This window comes from Oncorhynchus keta, chromosome 29 (assembly GCF_023373465.1).
Source record: "Oncorhynchus keta strain PuntledgeMale-10-30-2019 chromosome 29, Oket_V2, whole genome shotgun sequence".
In the NCBI taxonomy this organism is placed as follows: Eukaryota; Metazoa; Chordata; class Actinopteri; order Salmoniformes; family Salmonidae; genus Oncorhynchus; species Oncorhynchus keta.
Window position 1 is genome coordinate 22,730,752 of NC_068449.1, and position 24,846 is coordinate 22,755,597.

Here is a 24,846-nt window from a genome sequence, read left to right on the forward strand (position 1 = left end):
TCATTTTTTTCTGTCATAGTTGAAGTGTACATATGATGAAAATGACAGGCCTCTCTCACCTTTTTAAGTGGGAGAAGTTGCACAATTGGTGGCTGACTAAATACTTTTTTGCCCCACTGTATATATATGTGTGTATATATTGTTTATCCAGTCGGACAAACACTCCAAACAGCCTATCCGACCGCTCAGAGGCGTCCGCATGGTCCTGTATCACATTCCAATGCTAACACTGGGAGGGACAAAAATGCAACTTCAGAATGTGGGGACGACGACTTTTCCCCCCCATCCCCAGCGAAAGTTGCGCCCCATGTTTTTAGTTTACATACATTATTTGTCACACTGCCTTTGAAAGTGGGGGGAACTAGTGTAAACTTGTAACTATTTAAATGTCACGCCTAATTGTAAATACTAGAAATACAGTGTCTGATACTGCCTAACAAAATGAATGACAGTATGCAAAAGGGTTCAAATGAAATTAATAAAAAAATATATACACTGCTCAAAAAAATAAAGGGAACACTTAAACAACACAATGTAAATCCAAGTCAATCACACTTCTGTGAAATCAAACTGTCCACTTAGGAAGCAACACTGATTGACAATACATTTCACATGCTGTTGTGCAAATGTAATAGATAACAGGTGTAAATAACAGGTGTAAATTATAGGCAATTAGCAAGACACCCCCAATAAAGGAGTGGTTCTGCAAGTAGTGACCACAGACCACTTCTCAGTTCCTATGCTTCCTGGCTGATGTTTTGGTCACTTTTGAATGCTGGCGGTGCTTTCACTCTAGTGGTAGCATGAGATGGAGTCTACAACCCACACAAGTGGCTCAGGTAGTGCAGCTCATCCAGGATGGCACATCAATGTGGCAAGAAGGTTTGCTGTGTCTGTCAGCGTAGTGTCCAGAGCAGGGAGGCGCTACCAGGAGACAGACCAGTACATCAGGAGACGTGGAGGAGTCCGTAGGAAGGCAACAACCCAGCAGCAGGACCGCTACCTCTGCCTTTGTGCAAGGGGGAGCAGGAGGAGCACTGCCAGAGCCCTGCAAAAGGACCTCCAGCAGGCCACAGATGTGCATGTGTCTGCTCAAACGGTCAGAAACAGACTCCATGAGGGTGGTATGAGGGCCCGACGTCCACAGGTGGGGGTTGTGCTTACAGCCCAACACCGTGCAGGACGTTTGGCATTTGCCAGAGAACATCAAGATTGGCCAATTCGCCACTGGCGCCCTGTGCTCTTCACAGATGAAAGCAGGTTCACACTGAGCACGTGACAGAGTCTGGAGACGCTGTGGAGAACGTTCTGCTGCCTGCAACATCCTCCAGCATGACCGGTTTGGCGGTGGGTCAGTCATGGTGTGGGGTGGCATTTCTTTGGGGGGCCGCACAGCCCTCCATGTGCTCGCCAGAGGTAGCCTGACTGCCATTAGGTACCGAGATGAGATCCTCAGACCCCTTGTGAGACCATATGCTGGTACGGTTGGCCCTGGGTTCCTCCTAATGCAAGACAATGCTATACCTCATGTGGCTGGAGTGTGTCAGCAGCTCCTGCAAGAGGAAGGCATTGATGCTATGGACTGGCCCGCCCGTTCCCCAGACCTGAATCCAATTGAGCACATCTGGGACATCATGTCTCACTCCATCCACCAACGTCACGTGCACCACAGACTGTTCAGGAGCGGATGCTTTAGTCCAGGTCTGGGAGGAGATCCGCCACCTCATCAGGAGCATGCCCAGGCGTTGTAGGGAGGTCATACAGGCACGTGGAGGCCACACACAATACTGAGCCTCATTTTGACTTGTTTTAAGGACATTACATCAAAGTTGGATCAGCCTGTAGTGTGGTTTTCCACTTTTATTTTGAGTGTGACTCCAAATCCAGACCTCCATGGGTTGATACATTTGATTTCCATTGATCATTTTTGTGTGATTTTGTTGTCAGCACATTCAACTATGTAAAGAAAAAAGTATTTAATAAGAATATTTCATTCATTCAGATCTAGGATGTGTTATTTTAGTGTTCCCTTTATTTTTTTAGCAGTGTATTTAGCTTTGTCTGCATTGTTTGGTTCAACATTAAATTCATTAGACCAAAATGGTTTGTGTTTTTTTATTTTTGACATGAAGCATAAAACAAAGGTTCCTCTGTGAATGGTGGAAAGTTAGACAACTGTAACATCTTACACCCACTCAATTGCATAGGGTCAGATAAGCCATTGAAACAATGGATTGCAAAAATAAACACAGTATAGGCATAATATCAGCATCAAACAAACTGTATAAAATGCATATCCTATTCTAAAGGCACATTTTGTTTTATATTTTGTGCACAATTCATCACAACACAATCTTTGGTTTAAAGAGTATGCAAAAGCACTAGGGAATAGGGACATCCTTTTCTCTTGCATGGACAAAGAAAATTCCACCAGTGTTGTACTGTATCAATAAACTGCAAACTAACCAAAAGAGTTGCAAGCTTATAAGCCATTGGTAAAGGATACTTAAAACCTTACATACACACACCACCCAGAGTAAAGAAATACACCAAATCTGAATATTACACTTTTCACAAATAGTGTAAAAAAATAATGATTAAATGAATACTCAAAAACAGGAAAAACGTCATAGAAAAAAACACAGTATTACCATGAAGTTTACGAAGACAAGCTTTTCTCAAATTCTAGAACTGTTCTCATGACATTAAGTATTACAGAAGGAAGATTGCAATTTGATGGTTAATTTCCTCCACTTTAAATACTAGTTCAAACAAATTCAAGGTTATCATCTTAAGGCAATAAAAAGACAAGTGATTGTCTATAATGAATCAGTAGTTTGAAAAGTGAACCTCACATTTCACATGGCATTTTTGCAGATACAGTATAGCAAGCTGTTCATGAAAGACACAACATTGTAAATACTTCAATGTTAAAACTAAACACATCTTTGGTAAATTTAATATAAAATATACTATATCTGGTATATCTTTCTAAGGCTATATTCGATATGCCTTTTAGTTAGTATTTAGTATTTTGTTTAGAACAGCATCACATATGAAGAACATTGGTAGGTTATCAAAAATAGGGCTCAGGGCTTTCCAGAGGAATGAGCAAAAAACGCAGTACTTTAAATTCACATTGGTTTTAATAACCACAAGAAATAACTGCAAGATAAAACAGGAGGATATATATATCAAAAACAATGGAAGAAAACCAAACGATCTTCTCTCTACAGTAAGCTGTGCCCATTTGTGATCATCAATTACAATGTGGGACAAAACGCAATCCTAGACCTCAGTTGACAGTAGTCAGTCAGTGACAACATTATCATTACTACCAAAGTATTTACTCATATTTCACATTAGCCTACATAACACTGCAAGAAGTTGGTTGCTTAATGTTGAATCAAACCAAGATGTCAGTCTGTCTGTGTCCAGATCACAGCAGATCAGTTGCTGTAGGCCTTTTCCTGTCACTGTCACTTAATTATAACTTACAACACGAAAGTGTTCATACAGGGTATCTCTCATGTATATTTATACGTTATCATGCAGATTGGATTATATCGAAGAAATATGATGTAACGCAATGTGAAAAGAAGCGAGACCTCTCTTGCAAGTGGGTGAGGTCAGTGGGCATCCATTAATCAGCTAGCTGTTCCTAGTTAAGGAGAACACAATTGACTCTCAGACTATTCATCCCTTTAGTAATTTCTTAAACCTACTTCTCCCTGCCGTTCACCAATGGAACTGGCTTGCTAACATATTCCTCTTCTCAATATGGCCAAGCCACTCCATCTACAGGACCGGTTTGGATGGACTTAACTGCACAGAGCCACCACCACTCACTGCATAGTATAGCACAGATTCCGTTTTTTTTCTCTCACGGATTTGCCCCATCAGATCTGTCCCCGTCATGATTGGAGGATCCTCCCTGTCCTTCCACAGGCCTGTGACCGGATTGGTGGTTGCAGTTATTTTCAGTTCCTGCCTCTCGCAGTGTCAGACGGTTGATTGCTGTCCAGAGTCTCTCGTTCTCTTTGAGCTGATCACTGAACTGTTATCATAGAGAACAACACTTGATAACACTTATCTGTCTGCATAGCAATGGAGTTGAGCGGTTTTACAGAATAGGGACTCGACTCGGTGTTACTACACAACTTTGCTCACAGGTGCTAGACAGTCTGTAGTGAGTAACGCTTACCTGCTTCTGTAACAACTGGATGGTTGCCTCTTGACGACTGACTGTCTCTCGCAACTGTAAAAGAAAATAGCAACTGTAACAGCATAAGACTGCACCAGACAGTAGTCTGGGAACATATCGCAGCTGCTCGTGTTTGTTCTGTGTGTCTCTGTAGTTGTTGCGGTATGTTCACAGACTACTGTCTGGTGCAGTCTTGTGCTGTTACAATGTGTGTAAGGGCTTATCTTGCACATACCTGTGCTACCTCACTGCTTCCTCTGCAGCAAGTTGGCGCCTCCCCTTTCTTACAAGCTCCTGCCTCCTCAAACCCATTGACCCTGTCACAGCCCATACGAGCAGTCTAAAGAAACAACACTTGGTTAGGTTGAGGCATTGGCATGGGGATGTAGTCAAGTATCGAGGATCCAGACATGCGGTGGTCATTACCGGGAGCTCTTTCTCAGTGGCGGCAGCAGCGGCTGCAGCCTTCAGCTCCTGCAGCTCCTCGTAAGGCAGTGTAACGCTCTCAGGGAAAGAAGGAGCCACTGGGCCAGGCATGGAGCCTCTGAAATCCTCTGGCATGGGGATGAACTCTGCATCCTGGAGCTCCTGTTAGGGAAGATGGACAGGGAGGGACACAAAACATTCAGTGGCCATAGCCCTCTCTGTTTTGGCGTTCATTATGCTTTGTGGTTTTGATTACAAACCTTGCGCAGCCAGAAGGGGCAGGAGCTGTCGCCGGTCTGGTTCGTTATAGACATCATGGAGGTCTCGATGCGTCGCTCGTCTGTGTCGGCCTCCTTAGTGCCCCCCAGGCCCCCTTCACGCAGCCCTGTCTCTGAGCCTGGCTCACTCTCCAGATCCACAGTTGTGGTAGAGGCTTGGCCTAGCCCTTAGTGTGCACCGACAAACACCAGGACACACCACATGGTCAGTACATTACCATACTGGTATAAAACTTTGTACATGTTCACATTGTGAATGTAATGTAACCAGGGAGGGAGGGATAATGTAACCAGAGAGACCATGGCCATCTTACTTACCACAGCCAATTGAAAGTCCACTGCTGTTTGAGCGTATAGTTTTAGAATTGAGAACCTTTTCTGAAACAGAGAACAGAATCAATCAATCTCAACTGTATTTTTCAACAAATGATTAGCTGGTGTTAGAACAGAAGTAAGTGGCTAGTGGCTAACCCATGATGAGAATGGTGTGCCAGCCGCGACAGGAGAGGTCTGGCACATGGTGGAGGGAGCCGAAAATGGGTCGTGGTAAAGCAGGGCAAACCTCCGAGCCAAAGCCCTTGTCAGCGGGCATTCCCAGTCGTCCATTTCCTGCGTTTCCCCAGGCAAAGATCTGATTGTCTGAAAGGATCAGAGATAAATAATCTATTGGTCCACAGATAATTTGCCAATATCCATCCTTCCAGCACCTGGAAACAGGAATCCTGTTCCTGAGGTGCTACCAGTATTCTCCATCATTTTGAGTCCTACTCATGTAGGTCAGAGGACTCCCAGCTAACAGAATAAAGCAAGAAAAAAAAGCTGGATAGAGTGCATTCGGAAAGTATTCAGACCACTTGACTTTTTTCACATTTTGTTACGTTACAGCCTTATTCTAAAATGGATAAACATATTTTTTTCCTAAATCAATCTACACACAATACCCCAAAATGACAAAGCAAAAACAGGTTTTTAAACATTTTTTCAAATGTATTAAAAATAAAAAAAACAGATACCTTATTTACATAAGTATTTAGACCCTTTGCTATGTGGCTCGAAAATTGAGCTCAGGTGCATCCTTTTCCCATTGATCATCCTTGATGTTTCTACAACTTGATTGGAGTCCACCTGTTGTAAATTTATTGAGTTGAAAATGTACACACCTGTCTATACAGTTGACAGTCCATGTCAGAGCGAAAACCAAGACATGAGGTCGAAGGACTTGTCCATAGAACTCCGAGACAAGATTGTGTCGAGGCACAGATCTTGAGAAGTGTACAAATGGCTGCAGCATTGAAGGTCCCAAGAACACAGTGGCCTCCATAATTCTTAAAAAGAGCTGGCAGCCCGGCAAAACTGAGCAATCGGGGGAGAAGAGCCTTGGTCAGGGAGGTGACCCAAGAATCCGATGGTCACTCTGACAGAGCTCTAGAGTTCCTCTGTGGAGATGGAATAACCTTCCAGAAGGACATCCATCTTTGCAGCACTACCAATGAGGCCTTTTTATGGTAGAGAGGCCAGACAGAAGCCACTCCTCAGTAAAAGGCACATGACAGCCCGCTTGGAGTTTACCAAAAGGCACCTAAAGAACTCTCAGACTATGACAAACAAGATTCTCTGGTGATGAAACCTAAATGGAACTCTGGCACCATCCCTACGGTGAAGCATGGTGGTGGCAGCATCATGCTGCTTGGATGTTTTTCAGCTGCAGGAACTGTGAGACTAGTCAGGATCAAGTGAAAGATGAACAGAGCAAAGTACAGAGAGATCCTTGATGAAAAGTTGCTCCAGAGTGCTCAGAACCTCAGACTGGGACGGAGGTTCACCTTCAAACAGGACAACGACCCTAAGCACACATCCAAGACAACGTAGGAGTGGCTTCGGGACATGTCTTTGAATGTCCTTGAGTGGCCCAGCCAGAGCCCGGACTTGAACCTGATCCAAAATCTCTGGAGACCTGAAAATAGTTGTGCAGGGACACTCCCCAGCCAACCTGACAGGTTTTGAGAAGAGAAGGATGCAGAGAAGAATGGGAGAAACTCCCCAAATACAGGTGTGCCAAACTTGTAGGGTTTATGCTCTGTACCAAAGGTACTTCAACAATGTACAGAGTAAAGGGTCTGAATACTTAAATAAATGTGATATTTTTATACATTTGCTAAAATGTCTTTGTCATTATGGGGTATTGTGTGTAGATTGATGAGGGGAAAAGCTGTTTGATCCATTTTTGAATAAGGCTGTAAAGTAACAAAATGTGGAAAAAGTCAATGCACTGTAAACACTGAACAGTATATGACAACAACATGCTGCAACAGAGAATGTTCAAGTTTAGTTGTGTTTCTGACCCTTCGTGGCTGCGATGGTGAAGCCATCTCCACAAGACACTTTGCTGACCACCTTCCCCCCAAAAGACCCCAACAGCAGCTGGACACCCTGGTGCTTCTTGAAGTCCTTTACACCCAGCTGACCGTACTTGTTGCACCCAAAGGTCATCAGCCGCCCACGTTCTGCAATGTCAGAGTTCAATCAGAACCATGTTTTGATATAAAAATCAATATACTTCCCACCTAGCTATCTTAAGATGAATGCACGAACTGTAAGTCACTCTGGATAAGAGCGTCTGCTAAATGACTAAAATGTAAACAAATATATATATAATAATTGTGGGCTCAAGGAAAGAGACAGGAGAGAGTCTGGTCGCTGTACCGTCAATGGCAGCAGTGTGAGTCTTCCCAGCTGAAATGATTTGGATCTTATACCTGGCCAGCTGCTTGACCAGAGTGAGTGTGGTGGTGTATGGAATCCCCTGGTAGGCCTGACATTGGAAAAGGACGAAAACTTAAATTCTCCACCATTACTGGTGTTATTCCTTATTTTAAAGGAATGAGAAGAGCCTGTGAGTGGATCTTGGTATGAGGAATGTGGTGCTGTACCTCTCCAGGAAGGTTTTTGAGGCCAGAGACTCCCAGGTTCAGACCCAGCTTGTTCAGATCGTTGTTCCCACAGGCCAGGACTTTGCCAGACTCTGTCAGGAAAAAGGTTCCGTCAAGGCCACAGGACACGGATGAGATAATGGCTCCTTTGGGGATCTCCACCTGTGAACGCCAGACGATACACAGCATTATGCTTCCTACTGATTTAAACAGTGGACTCAAACACATTTCAATTCATTTGTCTCGACAATAAAATTGAGACGCCATTGCCCCTTTCTCCATAAGCATATTTACATGATATGTATTCAAGCTCTCTGCTGAAAAAGAAAGGGCAGGATCTTACTTGCATGGGTGAGTTAAAGTCATCCTCACAGTCCAGGCCAAGACGCCCTGAGGAAAATAACTTAAATGAATTATGTTCCGCATCATCTTAGCGCCATCTACTGGCCAAAATAAAGGGGGACAACGGAAAGGATATGGATCTTGAGAGAGGCATGGTGGTAGACATGAAGTACTACCTTGTTGCTCAGTATCAATGCTCTGGTACATACCATGCTCTCCACAGCCCCAGGAGTAGAGATCTCCACTGTGGGTCAGCACAACCACATGGTTGTCCCCACAGGACACCTGCCTGACAGGTCGCTCCTCAAAGAAATCCAACAGCACGGGCTCTAGCACCTCCATGCCCTGCTCGTTCTCCACTCCGATACAGCCGTAGTAGTCAGAACCAAACATGTACATCTGGTCCTCATCTGAACCCAAACACATCAACAGCATGTCGTCAAACAAGACCAAATTGTATTGTATGACACAGGGTTGCAAATTGCTGTCTGAATTGTTTATCTCTGTTGTTAAAAAACAACAGAGCCCTCCCATTGTAAACATCCTATTCGACTGGCACAGAAGTAGTGCTCCACACAGACACACAACTCACCAGTGACACAGGCGGTGAAATCTGCTCCACACGCGACCTGACGGATGGCCTTTCCCTGGAGCCTCTCCACCTTGCGTGGCTGCCGGTACGAGGCCTGGTCTCCATGGCCCAGCTGGCCCACCATCTTGGCCCCGCCTTGGACACTCTAAAATGGAAGCAGGACATCAAAGAGCACATGTTTAATCAACAAAAACAACTTTAAAGTTCTTGCAATGTATTTTCTGCCTTGGACTTAAAGGAACAGCATGGTACTCACAGCCCAAGTGTACAGCTCTTTCTCCACGGTAACCACAGCAAAGTGGGTCTCCCCTGCACAAACATGCTGGGCACCGCTGCCTCCTTTAAAGGCATCCAGTTTCTGTGGTGTGAACTTTCCCCCTCCCCAGAAATACACCTCCCTAGAGCGTGTTGTCACTACAGCAACAGGGCTCTCAGTCACAGTGCTCAACCTATAGACAAGTCACAAAATATCTTAATTAAACAAAATAATCTTACAAATACCACATTTACATGATTAGGTGAGAATGTGTTCAACATACTTTGGTTTTTTCATTGCTGAGTTCAGCAAGGCAACTCTGTCCTCAAGCTCCCTGAAACAAAAAGAGGTTGTTAACACAATGAAAACAGCAGTTTTGATGACGTCTCTACACCTATTTGAACAATCACACAATCTTCTCAATCTTTCAGACATCCCACCACATTCTCTCTCCCATTCACCAGACTCACTGCTTGCGGCAGGAGATGATTGGCTGGTCCAGAATCTCCTCAGCAGTGGGTCTCTTTTCTGGATCCTACAAATCAATGTATCTTACATTACATTACCATCCATCACACATATTTCTCCATGTAGAAAATGTGTGGTAATATCGTACATCAACTGATTCCCTACATACAATGTATGCTTAGGGTGATGCTACATTCTATCGCACTGACGATGACAGCCATGAAAGACTGAAATGACAGTATACACATTGCTGACGGGTTCCTCACCTGATCTAAGCATTCGTACACCAGCTTGATCAGCGCCGAGGAATACACATCAGAGTTGACCTCCATGGTCCAGTTTCCCTGCACTATCTTCACACACAGGTTCAGCGGATTCTACATGGACACAAGCAGCAACCGTCAACCCGGAAATGCATTAAAGTGACATCAACAGAGCATTATCAGCCAATGCCGTGTATTTAACATTAGAACACATGATAATAGCTGGCAAATGTGTATCAATTAGACAATGGGGGTAAAAGATAAGCAGGGCACATACCGTAGCATCAAATGTTCTGGTCAGAGTTAAGACTTCAAAAATGACACAGCCCATAGCCCAGATGTCTGATTTGAAGTTGTACTTCACACCTTGACACAGTTCAGGAGACATGTAGTATGGGGTTCCCACACACTAGATTTATACAGGAAAATGAACAAAAAAGTAACTTAGATGATATCTATACCTTACACAAAACTAAATGTGACTATGCACAAAACACTTTGCAAATAAAAATAGCTTGAGTGAGTCCTAATCAAAGAATTGCAAAACTATGGGTATGACAAATATGCACAGTAAAACATTCAATTGTTCTGACAAAATATTTCATATTCCCATGGATTCTAAAAGGGTATTGCAATGAAAGCTATTTATATTCAAAGCAGCAGACATGCGCAGCCTCATATACTCTATGACATATGCACTCTGCTCAAGGTCACAACAGACAATTAGCTGCACACTCGCTGCTGCCTTTTCTGCCGACTGCCTCCATCATACAGAAGTCATGTCCCTGTGGCAGAGTGAACATCAATTGATGAAGCTGACTACAGATACAGCAGTCTTAGGTACACTCAGGGAGAGACATGTAGACCATGCCCACAAAGGGACAGAACAACCACACTGCTCTCAAGTCTTGATTTGGTTGAGTGCTCAGTCTGCCCACCAAATCTGTTAACTGAATGTGATCAGCATACACTCCTTAATAGCTCTGTAATAAGCTATGTAGTAACTATAAAGACTGTGAGTTCTGAGATCTGCTTGGTCAACGTAAAACAGACCAGCGCAGCTTTCCAGGTTAATACTTCAATGTAACTTACAGTCTCAGCCATGGCAAACTGTGAGTCAAGCTTCTTAGCCAGCCCGTAATCACCCAACTTAATAAGGTTGGTTTTAGTTAGGAAGATATTCAGCGTCTTGATATCCCTTCAAGAGAAGAATAAAGTAGGTCAAAAAATAAAATAGTGACCAGATCAAACAATGGGGACTGTTGTATTAATAACCAACACAGCTTACATACAATACTCAAAATCAAAACATATTGTAGCACAATAAAGGAGTAAAGCCCGGACCCAACCCTGGTATTTACCGGTGCAGGATACCCGCCTTGTGAATGTGAGCCACTGCAGAGGCGACTTGGTACAGGTACCATATGACAACCTGGGAGTATTTAAGATGTTTAAGATATTAAAAACGGGTGAGGAAAAGATTAAGTTGAACCATTGTTCCTAACTCGGGCAAAGTCAGAGCCATTATGTGTCATTATGTGTCAATACACTCTTACAACATGTTGGGTTTCATTTTCATACCTCCTCAGTGAAGAGTTTCCCCTTCTGTTGGTTGATTTTATCATAAAGATTTCCTCCTGAAATTGAAAGGACAGTTGTGTTTTTTTCTATAGTTACTGTAAATGCCAGACAATTGGGGCAATCATATTTCAGTTGAGCCAATATCAATATCATTATCCTATCACACAAAACATTATGTTGAATAAAGACATTTCATAATACAGCTTTAATATCCCAAAAGTATTTCATACAAATACACCAACTCCAAGTGATAAGATGCTGCCATATCTCACCATTGCAGTATTCAAGCTCAATTAGAAGAGTGTCCTTGTCCATGAAATGGTTGAAGTAGGCTATGATGTTGTTGTGCTGTAGGATGGAGAGGATGCTGATCTCGTTTGTCACATCCTTACGCTCTTTATCTGAGAGGCAGTTCAAGTCCACCTCCTTCCACACCACCAGAGAGTTGTCCTGTAGATCGATAAGACAGGGAACAGACAGAGAAAGGTCAGTTCGAGATCAGAAAGACATTCACTGTGAAGGCTAAAACTAACAACACTCTGAGAGACCTCAGGCAGCACAACTTTACTGCAATGGCCTCCTCAAAGTTAAACAAAATGAACTGTATTCCTTGTATTTTTCTAGTGTGCTACTGCTAATAGAAAATGTAATATGATGATAATAATAACAGATGCTAAAACAGGGTACATCCCCAATAATGTACTATACATGATGTAGGCTCTAATCAAACAAACTGTTATTTCAGCAAGTAAACTAAAAGGTTTAACCTTTACAAAAGGTTGTCAATTTCCTGCTGTTTTCATATAAATACAAACCATACTTGGTCCTTAAACATTGCTCTAGTTGTGCAAAGTTACGAGGATAATGGCAGTTTTGTCAAATGGCTTGAGAATGTAATAAATCTTGCTCTCATGCAAGCATTTCCCACTGGGGTATGAAAACTAAAGTAGACTGTCTCAGAGGCTACTGGCCATGTTTGGTGAGAGATTCACACAGCATGCTGGGGGAAGCTATTGTAGATCACTAATAAACAGGCCTAATAGGTCTTAACAAAACTGTGTGTGTGTACAACAGTGGCAGTGACACACACTAGCATATTCCTGGGATCTCTCCAAGAATTATAGAAGTAGATCTTAACCTGCTTACCTCTGTTCGTCTGTATAAGGTTGCTTCGCCAAATGCCCCTCTTCCAAGGATACGGATTGGAATGTAATGTAACTTTTCTTCCTCGCCGCTGTATACTGACGTCGATCGCCCACTGGCGACAGATTCACTCCCAGAATCTGAATATATCGAGGCGTAATGCCTTTCGTAGTCTTCAAGTGACATTTTGAGTATAAGTAAAGCTCGCCAACTATTTACAAATGAATTTCGTAAACAAACTCGTAAAATATATTTCCTTAAAATCCTATTTCGGGGAGTAGAGTTCAAGCTAGAAGTAGGCTAGGCTTCTGCACAGAATATTAAGCAGCAGCAATAGCGTGCAACAGAGTTGCACAAGTGTTGTTGATTTGCTAGCTACAGTTACCAAGTTACCAGGAAATCTTTTGGCCTAGTCTCCTTCGAAACCTTTGGACGTTAACGTTAATGCGCAGTATTACAATAACCATCTCTCGTGATCTGATAATCGTTACTAAGTTGTCTACTGTCTACTGTCTGCAGTTTACCCACTTTACTAACTTTACATTTAGGAAGCTGACAGTACCGCACACTAGACTGTGCCACAGCGCAATAAGGAGTCCATCTTTTCCATGTCCATGCATAGGCAAAGATGGAGAGGCGAAGCGAGAGGCTCAACTCCACCCAAAATCTGTCCGCGCAGGAATACAGCAATTATCAGACCAAGTCAGGATTTTTTGAATGGAAGTCTATGAGAGTGTCGAATTGCTAATTTACTACGTGAGTCTTATTTGATCGAATATAAGTTTCGTAATGTTTAGGTTGTTACAAATGTACTGATATAAGTGGACGCACGTGCCATCCTGTAACTTTGATAAAAATATATTTTATATCGGTGTTGTCTCCGTTGTTCACACGCGTATCTCCCCTCTCATTGGCTAGAATGTTCACGTTTGAGCTCGCCCCTTCCGCCTGCCGTCCGCTTTTGCGAACATGTATTTCCATTGTCAGAGCGGTTAGTTGACTATCTTGACCAGATAATGTGTTCTCTTTTACATAGGCTAGTACCCGGAAACACTTAAGTTAGTTCATAATATGGTAATGAGTGAAAGTAAGGCGGGACGGTCCTGTATGGCGTCCCAGCAAAATAAATAGTGGAGGTACGCGGTACCGGTTAAACGTGAGCCACACAACATGCCCAAACATCTATAGGCTCCACCATAATTTAACATTACGGCATTTCAGGCCCATTAAAAATGTGCGAATTGACTCGAATTTTGACAAGGCAGAGATATTTGGCTGAGACGCTCCCAGACAAGGCGGAGATGAGTGCCTAGACAACAGAGGATGCATCAATTCAGGCTAGTGTAGGCCTAATGACAATCATAGAATGTTATTACAATATACTTAGGTCTTCTGTAACAGATATGTCTTTCCATTCATCAGTGCACTGTTGGGGTTTGGGTGCTGATATTACTTTGTGAGTGGACGAATGTGCGCGGGGGGCCTACAGGAGCGCATTTGTTAAAACTTCTTATGGCTGCAGGGACAGTATTGAGTAGCTTGGATGAAAGGTGCCCAGAGTAAACGGCCTGCTCCTCAGTCCCAGTTGCTAATATATGCATATTATTATTATTATTATTATTGGATAGAAAACACTATGAAGTTTCTAAAACTGTTTGAATGATGTCTGTGAGTATAACAGAACTTATATGGCAGGCAAAAACCTGAGAAGAAATCCAAACAGGAAGTGGGAAATCTGAGGTTGGTCGATTTTCAACCCAGCCCCTATTGAATACACAGTGGGATATTGGTTATGTTGCACTTCCTAAGGCTTCCACTGGATGTCAACCATCTTTAGAAACTTGTTTGATGATTCTACTGTGAAGTGGGGGCTCATAAGGGCTGTTTGAGCCAGGTGTCTGGCAGAGTGCCACAGGCTCTGAGGCATGGTCACAAGAGAGTTAGCTCTCGTTCCATTGCTTTTCTACAGACATAGGAATTCTACGGTTGGAACATTATTGATGTTTTATGTTAAAAACATCCTAAAGATTGATTCCATACATCGTTTGACATGTTTCTGCGGACAGTAACGGAACTTTTGACATTTCGTCTGCATCTAGGGAATGCGCTTCATGACTTTGGATTTGTTAATGCATGGTTTGCTTTTTCTGTAAAGTTTTTTTGAAATCTGACACAGCGGTTGCATTAAGGAGAAGTGTATCTATATTTCCAAGTCTAACAATTGTATTTTCATCGACCTTTATAATGAGTATTTCTATAAAATGATGTGGCTCTCTGCAATATCACCGGATGTTTTTGGAACTAGTGAACATAACGCACCAATGTATACTGAGATTTTTTAAATATGCACTTTATCGAACAAAACATATATGTATTGTGTAACATGAAGTCCTATGAGTGTCATCTGATGAAGATCATCAAAGGTTAGTGATTCATTTTTATCTCTATTTGTGCTTTTTGTGACTCCTCTCTTTGGCTGGAAAAATGGCTGAATCTTTCTGTGACTTGGCGGTGACCTAACATAATCATTTGTGGTGCTTTCTCTGTAAAGCCTATTTGAAATCTGACACTTTGCTGGGATTAACAACAATATTACCTTTAAAATGGTATAAAACATATGTATTTTTGAGGAATTTTAATTATGACATTTCTGTTGTTTGAATTTTATGCTCTGCACTTTCACAAGCTGTTGTCATGTCATCCCGTTAATGGGATTGCAGCCCTACGTAGTTTTTAAGTGATTGTTTGATGATCAGATAAAAACATATTGACTGGTTGTGTTTATGCCACATTAAAAGGCATAGGCGGCGTGTCCATAAGGCTAAGGGAAGCTTTCCCAAAAGTAAATGTAATTAAATTGCCAAAAGTATATAGCCTAATTGGCTTACTCCTGTCTATAGATAAATAAATAAAACCATTGAAAATAGGCTACTGCACCAGAAAGCATGATTTGGCCACAGAGGATCATTAGCTTCATAAACAAAAACAAAAACATGATTTTTAAAATATCGCATAGCCCACAGTTGGAATGCAGTGACTTATCGGGCAATTATTTGCTTCATGACTGGCTGTTTGATGATCCTTCAACTGTTGAATCTGACAATTAATCAGATCTGACCATTAATCTTAATGGTTGTACAGTCGTCTCAAATAAAACTGTGAAGGACCTCGGCGTTACTCTGGACCCTGATCTCTCTTTTGAAGAACATATCAAGACCATTTCAAGGATAGCTTTTTTCCATCTACGTAACATTGCAAAAATCAGAAACTTTTTGTCCAAAAATTATGCAGAAAAATTAATCCATGCTTTTGTCACTTCTAGGTTAGACTACTGCAATGCTCTACTTTCCGGCTACCCGGATAAAGTACTAAATAAACTTCAGTTAGTGCTAAATACGGCTGCTAGAATCCTGACTAGAACCAAAAAATTTGATCATATGACTCCAGTGCTAGCCTCTCTACACTGGCTTCCTGTCAAAGCAAGGGCTGATTTCAAGGTTTTACTGCTAACCTACAAAACATTACATGGGCTTGCTCCTACCTATCTCTCTGATTTGGTCCTGCCGTACATACCTACACGTACGCTACGGTCACAAGACGCAGGCCTCCTAATTGTCCCTAGAATTTCTAAGCAAACAGCTGGAGGCAGGGCTTTCTCCTATAGAGCTCCATTTTTATGGAACGGTCTGCCTACCCATGTCAGAGACGCAAACTCGGTCTCAACCTTTAAGTCTTTACTGAAGACTCATCTCTTCAGTGGGTCATATGATTGAGTGTAGTCTGGCCCAGGAGTGGGAAGGTGAACGGAAAGGCTCTGGAGCAACGAACCGCCCTTGCTGTCTCTGCCTGGCCGGTTCCCCTCTTTCCACTGGGATTCTCTGCCTCTAACCCTATTACAGGGGCTGAGTCACTGGCTTACTGGGGCTCTCTCATGCTGTCCCTGGAAGGGGTGCGTCACCTGAGTGGATTGATTCACTGATGTGGTCATCCTGTCTGGGTTGGCGCCCCCCCTTGGGTTGTGCCATGGCGGAGATCTTTGTGGGCTATACTCAGCCTTGTCTCAGGATGGTAAGTTGGTGGTTGAAGATGTCCCTCTAGTGGTGTGGGGGCTGTGCTTTGGCAAAGTGGGTGGGGTTATATCCTTCCTGTTTGGCCCTGTCTGGGGGTGTCATCGGATGGGGCCACAGTGTCTCCTGACCCCTCCTGTCTCAGCCTCCAGTATTTATGCTGCAGTAGTTTATGTGTCGGGGGCCAGGGTCAGTTTGTTATATCTGGAGTACTTCTCCTGTCCTATATGGTGTCCTGTGTGAATCTAAGTGTGCGTTCTCTAATTCTCTCCTTCTCTCTTTCTTTCTCTCTCTCGGAGGACCTGAGTCCTAGGACCATGCCCCAGGACTACCTGACATGATGACTCCTTGCTGTCTCCAGTCCACCTGGCCGTGCTGCTGCTCCAGTTTCAACTGACCTGAGCCCTAGGACCATGCCCCTGGACTACCTGACATGATGACTTCTTGCTGTCCCCAGTCCACCTGGCCGTGCTGCTGCTCCAGTTTCAACTGTTCTGCCTTATTATTATTCGACCATGCTGGTCATTTATGAACATTTTAACATCTTGGCCATGTTCTGTTATAATCTCCACCCAGCACAGCCAGAAGAGGATTGGCCACCCCACATATGCTCTCTCTAATTCTCTTTCTTTCTCTCTCTCGGAGGACCTGAGCCCTAGGACCATGCCCCAGGACTACCTGACATGATGACTCCTTGCTGTCCCCAGTCCACCTGACCGTGCTGCTACTCCAGTTTCAACTGTTCTGCCTTATTATTATACGACCATGCTGGTCATTTATGAACATTTGAACATCTTGGCCATGTTCTGTTATAATCTCCATCCGGCACAGCCAGAAGAGGACTGGCCACCCCACATAGCCTGGTTCCTCTCTAGGTTTCTTCCTAGGTTTTGGCCTTTCTAGGGAGTTTTTCCTAGCCACCGTGCTTCTACACCTGCATTGCTTGCTGTTTGGGGTTTTAGGCTGGGTTTCTGTACAGCACTTTGAGATGTCAGCTGATGTACGAAGGGCTAAAAAATAAATTTGATTTGATTTACATAACAGGTCAGCATAGAACTTTCTATCATTTTCATAAGTTCTATGCAATGAGTCTTTGTAGAACGCTGTAATTGACCCCACTCCCCTCTACATTGTAATGGCTTGAGAGCACAGTACAAGAGAAAGATTGTCCAAAAGCCGTAGTTATCAATGATTCATTCAGCTTCTTGCCTGGCTTGTGTTTGTTTTCTCAGGTGTTCATAAGTAAGATGATACACAAGGTGCAGTTTAACGCCAAACCCATGCACATGAAAGGGTTACGGATAGGACTGAAGGAGGATACAGAGGGGACCTGGACATGGGTTAACGGGACTGAGCTGACTCAGGGGTAAGAGCTGCACAAGTCAATGGACTGGACACAGGTATAACCATGCATGATCTTCTATGTATTTGTTAAGACCAACATGTCAAGCGGTACTTGGTTAAATGTTTCCACTGTACCATTATCATTCAGGAAAAGACCAGAATGTCAACTAAGGAATATTTAATTTGGTTGAAAGGTACTGGCATGAGACAGCCCAATGACCACTATGGAATGGAGGACTGTGCGGCCATCCATTCCAAAATAAATCACATGGAGTCCTGGAATGATGCTGTGTACGCATCCATTGAAATGGATATGTGCAATAAAATCAAGGAAAGCTTAGAAATTACTATAAAATTGCCATTATTTCAATAAGTAAATGCATACATTCAAAATAATAAGCATTGGAATCAAATGTAACTTTTAAGTTGTACATAACATTTTATCTGATCAAATAAATTGTCATACTGTAAAGTTAAACAACTTAACTAGTTCTGCATCTATATAAAAAAGTTTATATAGTTTACTCCTTACAAACAAGACAGACTACAAATTATGACAATAGTAATGTTAATACCAAAATACATCCCAGGTTTACATCTGAATACACTATAAAAAGATAGCAGTATAAATATGTACTATGGTAAATATGTTTTTCTTCCATGTTCATACTTTATTATGTACATTCACTATCGGTGCTTAAAAGTACCTTAAATACTATTACACATGTATGTGAATCAACAGTTGATGAGAAAAACAAATGCCAAAACCAATCTTGGCTGCAAATAAAACACTTAAAATACAACTAATAAGACCTGCATTGGGCCAGGCAGTTTTAAATAACTGTTTTATAATAATGTCTGTGCAGTGAGTTGCCCAAGCCAAATTGCTCTTTGTATCATTTAGGCTGTGTATTGTCACCATCATCTAACAGCAGAATGTTTTTCTGTAGATTGTGATGATGTCTAACCAGAACATGAGGCCAGTCACTGTTGTTCAATAGCAGCACTCTGCGACAACTAAGTTATCACACGGGAAGTTTGGACTGTCAAGTCAGGTGTGTCAGTCAGTAGGTCACAGCACAGCAAAGTGCTGGCGCAGGTGTTTCAGGATCTGCTGGGTATCTACATGCTCAGGGAAAGCATCTTCTGACCTCTGGGCTGCCGTGTAGCTACTCTGCAGATCTCCAATCTGGACACAGCAGAAAACAACAGCATATCAATTCATATAATCACTCATGACTAAAAACTGTCTGTTTTATACCAGGCATAGCAATGTGTTTTTATTGAAATTGAAATAAAAGTGCAGATGAAGTGTCTGGTTACCTTGTCTGACAGAGTGGAGTAGTTAAAGTGTGGCTCATACATGTGAGGGGCAATTGATGCAGCGGTCTGGAGGAAAGCTTTGGACTGTGAAAAAGAAGAGAAAAATAGGACATCGAAACAAAAACAACCATTCTGAATTAGACTCAAAACCAAAAACATCATAAGCAGTACACTAAAGACTTTAAATAATGTGTTGTATCATATGGAAAAGAACCACTGGGCATAATACTTCAGAGGAGCAAGCCTAGAAGAAGTTTATTTCAGTTGGAAAGAAAGCATATCATTTAAAACAGATTCATACTCAATACACTTATCAGAACTAACATTTGATCAAAATTATATACACTGCTCCAAAAAATAAAGGGAACACTTAAACAACACAATGTAACTCCAAGTCAATCACACTTCTGTGAAATCAAACTGTCCACTTAGGAAGCAACACTGATTGACAATACATTTCACATGCTGTTGTGCAAATGGAATAGACAACAGGTGGAAATTATAGGCAATTAGCAAGACACCCCCAATAAAGGAGTGGTTCTGCAGGTGGTGACCACAGACCACTTCTCAGTTCCTATGCTTCTTGGCTGATGTTTTGGTCACTTTTGAATGCTGGCGGTGCTTTCACTCTAGTGGTAGTATGAGACGGAGTCTACAACCCACACAAGTGGCTCAGGTAGTGCAGCTCATCCAGGATGGCACATCAATGCGAGCTGTGGCAAGAAGTTTTGCTGTGTCTGTCAGCGTAGTGTCCAGAGCATGGAGGCGCTACCAGGAGACAGGCTAGTACATCAGGAGACGTGGAGGAGGCCGTAGGAGGGCAACAACCCAGCAGCAGGACCGCTACCTCCGCCTTTGTGCAAGGAGGAGCAGGAGGAGCACTGCCAGAGCCCTGCAAAATGACCTCCAGCAGGCCACAAATGTGCATGTGTCTGCTCAAACGGTCAGAAACAGACTCCATGAGGGTAGTATGAGGGCCCGACGTCCACAGGTGGGGGTTGTGCTTACAGCCCAACACCGTGCAGGACGTTTGGCATTTGCCAGAGAACACCAAGATTGGCCAATTCGCCACTGGCGCCCTGTGCTCTTCACAGATGAAAGCAGGTTCACACTGAGCACGTGACAGAGTCTGGAGACGCTGTGGAGAACGTTCTGCTGCCTGCAACATCCTCCAGCATGACCGGTTTGGCGGTGGGTCAGTCATGGTGTGGGGTGGCATTTCTTTGGGGGGGGCCGCACAGCCCTCCATGTGCTCGCCAGAGGTAGCCTGACTGCCATTAGGTACCGAGATGAGATCCTCAGACCCCTTGTGAGACCATATGCTGGTGCGGTTGGCCCTGGGTGCTATACCTCATGTGGCTGGAGTGTGTCAGCAGCTCCTGCAAGAGGAAGGCATTGATGCTATGGACTGGCCCGCCCGTTCCTCAGACCTGAATCCAATTGAGCACGTTGCACCACAGACTGTCCAGGAGTTGGCGGATGCTTTAGTCCAGGTCTGGGAGGAGATCCGCCACCTCATCAGGAGCATGCCCAGGCGTTGTAGGGAGGTCATACAGGCACGTGGAGGCCACACACACTACTGAGCCTCATTTTGACTTGTTTTAAGGACATTACATCAAAGTTGGATCAGCCTGTAGTGTGGTTTTCCACTTTAATTTTGAGTGTGACTCCAAATCCAGACCTCCATGGGTTGATACATTTGAATTCCATTGATCATTTTTGTGTGATTTTGTTGTCAGCACATTCAACTATGTAAAGAAAAAAGTATTTAATAAGAATATTTCATTCATTCAGATCTAGGACGTGTTATTTTAGTGTTCCCTTTGTTTTTTTGAGCAGTGTATTTGAAGACCTAGACACACCAGTTCATTCACCTGCTCAATGTGTCCCTTGCGTAGCTCCAGCACGGCCAGATTATTATAGGCCTCAGCATGGTCGTTGTTGAAGGCCAAGGCCAGTTTAAAACACTGGGATGCCAGAGTCAGGTCTCCTATTCCCTGTGGGGAGAAACATAAGATGCAAGTAACAAACAGAAATGCAAAGAATAAGTGATAGCATGCTATTTGTTCAAAGCACTCAGCCAGATGTGGATCCTGTCCAGGAGAAACCAGTTGGCATACAGAAGAGGGTGCTGTAGAGTAACTTGATGCAATAACTAACATCTGTGTGTGCTAAGTTAACACTAACCCACCACGGCCACGTGTCCAATGTTGTACCAGACGTCAGCCTGCTCCTCATCATTGGCCACCAGGGCCAGAGCCCTCTCGAAGGAGGACAGGGTCATATCATACTGCTGGGCATAAAAGCAGCACAATCCCAGGTTGTTGTACAGCTGGCAATTATATACCCCCATCTGCAGCAGCCGTCTACAGGGAAGGACGGTTAGAGGGAAAATACAACTTAAAATAATGTAACCATGCAAGGCATGTGTATCCACTGAAATGTCTAAATGAAATCACACAGGCATATACATACTAATCAGAGTTAGATGAGGGATTTGAAGGGGGTGCCGTGTGTGTGCCGTGTGTGACTAACCGGTAAAAGCGCAAGGCGATCTCAGGCTGGTCCGTGTAGAAGTGATTGCTGCCTATGCAGGCGATAGCCTCAACGTGAGTGTTGTCCTGCTTCAGGACATCTTTGTAGTACTCTGTGGCTGAGGTGATGTTATTCATCTCCTGTGAGAGAGACACATAACTATAAAGACTGATTTTGGACCTCCTGATCAATCTGCATCTGTTCTCTCATTTTACAGTAGAGTAATTCAATAGCTACTAGAGCTACAAAACAATTAGGCTCTAAATTCCTAGGCAATCAGCTGCTCGTTTCAGGTTACACATTTGACATGATGATTTCAACCTGTGGTTTCTTTAAGCAAGAGAATGCTTTGCAAACAAACAACAAAGGAATTGTTACGTGCCTCGTGAATTCGAGCAATTCCTGTTAAGAGAGTGACCTCCCCAGGGAAGTGGTCCAGACCTTGCTTGAAGAGGTTCAGTGCAGTTATAGGTTGATCAAGCCGCTGATACACCTGTTTTAGTGGCATAACAGAACAATAAGTATTTTTGTCATTTGTGTACTAATGAAGATAAATAGGTCAGTAGGTTGATTAAAAAAAAACATAAACCTATTTGAACAAATAGAAACAACTTGTCATTGAGTGACACACCACCAGGTTTTTATCTGCTACAGAGAAGCCTTGTGCGAGGGTTAATCTATACTGTATACAGTGTAGTTACACAGTATTTACAGTGTTAAAAGAGTGTTAGGGACATCGTAAGTTGTATGTTGTTACCTTGGCCAGATAGAGGTATGTGTCCACCACCTGCTGATGATTGAGAGCAGATCGGAACTGTTTTTCTGATTCCCGGTGTAAACCAAGTCTGTTAATACAAACAGTTCCAATGTCGTAGAGCTGTAGTGGTAGTATAGTATGCATTGTATACTAACAGTTGTTTGAGATCTAAGTAATCAGCTAAAGCTTTACCTGTAGTAGCACTTCCCCAGCTGGACTTTCCACCACCAGTCTTTGAACTGAGCATTCTCAGTGGCCAGAGCAGCCAGGTCTAAAGCCTTTTCACAAAACATGACAGGGTAGGTACAAATCGTTTTTGACGGAAACTTACAAACAAAAACTGCATGAAAAGCCAAAGACATACTGTATATCTGTATTTATAACTCACATTTTTTACATCATTTTCATGATGGAAGATGTACTCAAACAAGGTCTGGGGGCAGATAAACAACAACAGAACAGTCATAACACGTATTGAAGGTGAATAACCACAATAAATACATTTACGACACATATTTTTTGAGAGACTGTTCCTTACCTTACAGTACATTAGTTAAAATCAGTCATACCTTGGATAAATTGGGCTTCTGGGCATATTTAGCCAAGTTGAGTCTTGACAAATTTATAAATGGCCCCTCAGGATTGGTTAACATGGAGGCTGTTCCCAGCCGGACAAATCTCCCAGATGCACCAGTGATAGGGCGGGCAGTGTGTGCTGTGCGCGGGGTCTTAATGGCCTGTTCCATTGTCCCTGGTCTGCCAGACTGGGTACTGGGCCTCACGAACCCTGTGATTGGTCGTCCCGATTGGGTAATGGGCCTAGATTCAGGACAGAAAAGCTCATTTCAGAACTAACCTGATGCTTTCCCAGGGTACATAATGCTCCTCACAACTCATTGGCAGAAATATTGTTACAGTAATAACACAATTCCAGTAGGGGAAATGCTTGGAATACTTACCTAACAAGATAGTTGTGAATAGAAAAGGTCACATACCTGATAGCTGGAGTAGGTCCACCTCCATGGCTTGTTTCAGGACGCCTCAGTGATGTCCCAGGGCCTGAAAGACAGCTTCATTACAGTACACTCAAGAGCTGGGAACATTTTGGAGAGATTTTACCAGAACAGATTCAGAACAGTAATATATTATTGATATTGACTTTCGTAGGCTGTTCTGCAGAAGACTAGTCATGGTCAGGAGTTTTTCCTGCCCAGGAAGAACTCGTGTCCCTCTGGGAAAGTTTAGAGTTCAGACTTACGAGCAACCTGGGCAATGGAGCTTTCATCCAGCATAATCTCAGCGATCCCCTCCTGGTCCACCTCCACCTCATCGATGTAGACCATCTCTGTCAGAGCACGGGTCTTCAGACTCCATGCAGCCTGCCCAAAGAGCAAAGGTAGTAGATTTGATTTTACAATGTGAAAATTGTGTTTACTTTGATGTTACAAGGTAGGGAACTCCAACACCGATGTGCTACTGTGATATTTAATTAATTTCTCTACCCGTTCTATTTGTACTTCAACATGTCCAAACATGCCAGGTTTAGATGCAGCATGTACAGAGACACAGAATAAAAGGAGCACAGCAGGAAGAGGTTACCTCAGAAATATGTGATGAGGAGTCAGGTTCCTTTTAAGACAGCAGTGTGTGAAATGATGAGATAAGAGGTGAAGACAGATTTGATGCAAAAATTATGCTAGGCTATAGCAAGCACATTTCAAGACAATTGGAGTTAAGAGAAGCTAGATTAATTAAAAGGTGAGATTAAATAGTGATAGTGAAAATCGAAAGTGGGTCACAATAAGGTCCAAACTTGCCAGATATGATGATAGCCCTCTAGCTAACAAGTTCTTGTTTTTTATGCCACCGATAGCTAGCTAGCTAACAATGTGCTAACAAAACAACAGATAGCTAAGCAAGCAACGTCAGAGTATCTCTGGCAATACAGTAATGAGGAATAGACAATGATACAGAAAATGTCAAAGAATACTTTGCAAGCACGCTACTGATAAATATTACCATTAGCTAAATTGGATTCATGCCTGGAGCTGGCTAGCAGAGCTAAAATACTAGTTTAGCTATTTCTAACCTGGTCGTATGGACTGTCCTCTAACATCTTCGAACAAATATCAGAACATGGTTGGAACTTCCGTCTTCTAAAGTAGCTCCATGCAAGAAACAAGGGATCCATCGGCACCTCCATTTCGTCAGTGGTGCTAAAATAATTTAAGAGGTAGGTAGGTACGTTTTTAGAGCTTAGCTATCAACGCTAAGCTTGTTGCTTGAGCAGCAAGCGTCCTGTCACTCGCGGCAACAGAGGATAGGGGAGGTCCTCTT

General features: G+C 43.0%; 2 protein-coding genes across 3 annotated transcripts; both read right to left on the minus strand.

Annotated features, from left to right (window-relative positions):
- Nucleotides 1-2,101: 2,101 nt before the first annotated feature.
- Nucleotides 2,102-13,130, minus strand: LOC118362498 (serine/threonine-protein kinase Nek9). Its single transcript, XM_035742872.2, has 23 exons — nt 12,487-13,130; nt 11,613-11,790; nt 11,341-11,396; nt 11,121-11,191; nt 10,852-10,957; nt 10,037-10,168; nt 9,763-9,873; nt 9,499-9,563; nt 9,312-9,362; nt 9,029-9,221; nt 8,773-8,917; nt 8,390-8,590; nt 8,182-8,228; nt 7,839-8,000; nt 7,612-7,720; nt 7,251-7,412; nt 5,380-5,547; nt 5,227-5,286; nt 4,891-5,075; nt 4,631-4,792; nt 4,440-4,544; nt 4,205-4,258; nt 2,102-4,057 (listed from the first exon to the last, which is right to left on the minus strand). The coding sequence occupies exons 1-23, from the start codon at nt 12,667-12,669 to the stop codon at nt 3,884-3,886; spliced, it is 2,880 nt and encodes a 959-aa protein (XP_035598765.1). The 5' UTR covers nt 12,670-13,130; the 3' UTR covers nt 2,102-3,883.
- A 5,263-nt stretch (nt 13,131-18,393) lies between these two features.
- Nucleotides 18,394-24,838, minus strand: LOC118362499 (tetratricopeptide repeat protein 8-like). 2 transcript variants are annotated; one of them, XM_035742873.2, is made up of 13 exons: nt 24,599-24,838; nt 23,768-23,888; nt 23,505-23,568; nt 23,079-23,328; nt 22,898-22,942; nt 22,702-22,787; nt 22,510-22,597; nt 22,135-22,245; nt 21,753-21,892; nt 21,409-21,583; nt 21,092-21,214; nt 19,218-19,301; nt 18,394-19,083 (listed from the first exon to the last, which is right to left on the minus strand). In XM_035742873.2, exons 1-13 carry the CDS (start codon nt 24,710-24,712, stop codon nt 18,967-18,969), a joined length of 1,518 nt encoding a protein of 505 aa, XP_035598766.1. In that variant the 5' UTR covers nt 24,713-24,838; the 3' UTR covers nt 18,394-18,966. The 2 variants fall into 2 exon arrangements, 1 of the variants encoding a protein (XP_035598766.1); XR_004821215.1 differs by lacking the exon at nt 18,394-19,083 and having other exon boundaries at nt 21,405-21,583.
- Nucleotides 24,839-24,846: the final 8 nt, after the last annotated feature.

Excerpts from the sequence above, each read along its gene's own strand:
- LOC118362498 (XM_035742872.2), bottom strand. The coding sequence starts at position 12,669 with ATGTCACTTGAAGACTACGAAAGGCATTACGCCTCGATATATTCAGAT. Across the intron at positions 5,076-5,226 it reads TGGACTTTCAATTGGCTGTG|GGCTAGGCCAAGCCTCTACC; the intron begins GTAAGTAAGATG and ends GTGCACACTAAG. Across the intron at positions 4,793-4,890 it reads GCCCCTTCTGGCTGCGCAAG|GAGCTCCAGGATGCAGAGTT; the intron begins GTTTGTAATCAA and ends CTTCCCTAACAG.
- LOC118362499 (XM_035742873.2), bottom strand. The coding sequence starts at position 24,712 with ATGGAGGTGCCGATGGATCCCTTGTTTCTTGCATGGAGCTACTTTAGA. Across the intron at positions 22,788-22,897 it reads ATGAAAATGATGTAAAAAAT|GCTTTAGACCTGGCTGCTCT; the intron begins GTGAGTTATAAA and ends TTTTGTGAAAAG. Across the intron at positions 21,893-22,134 it reads GAATTGCTCGAATTCACGAG|GAGATGAATAACATCACCTC; the intron begins GCACGTAACAAT and ends TCTCTCTCACAG.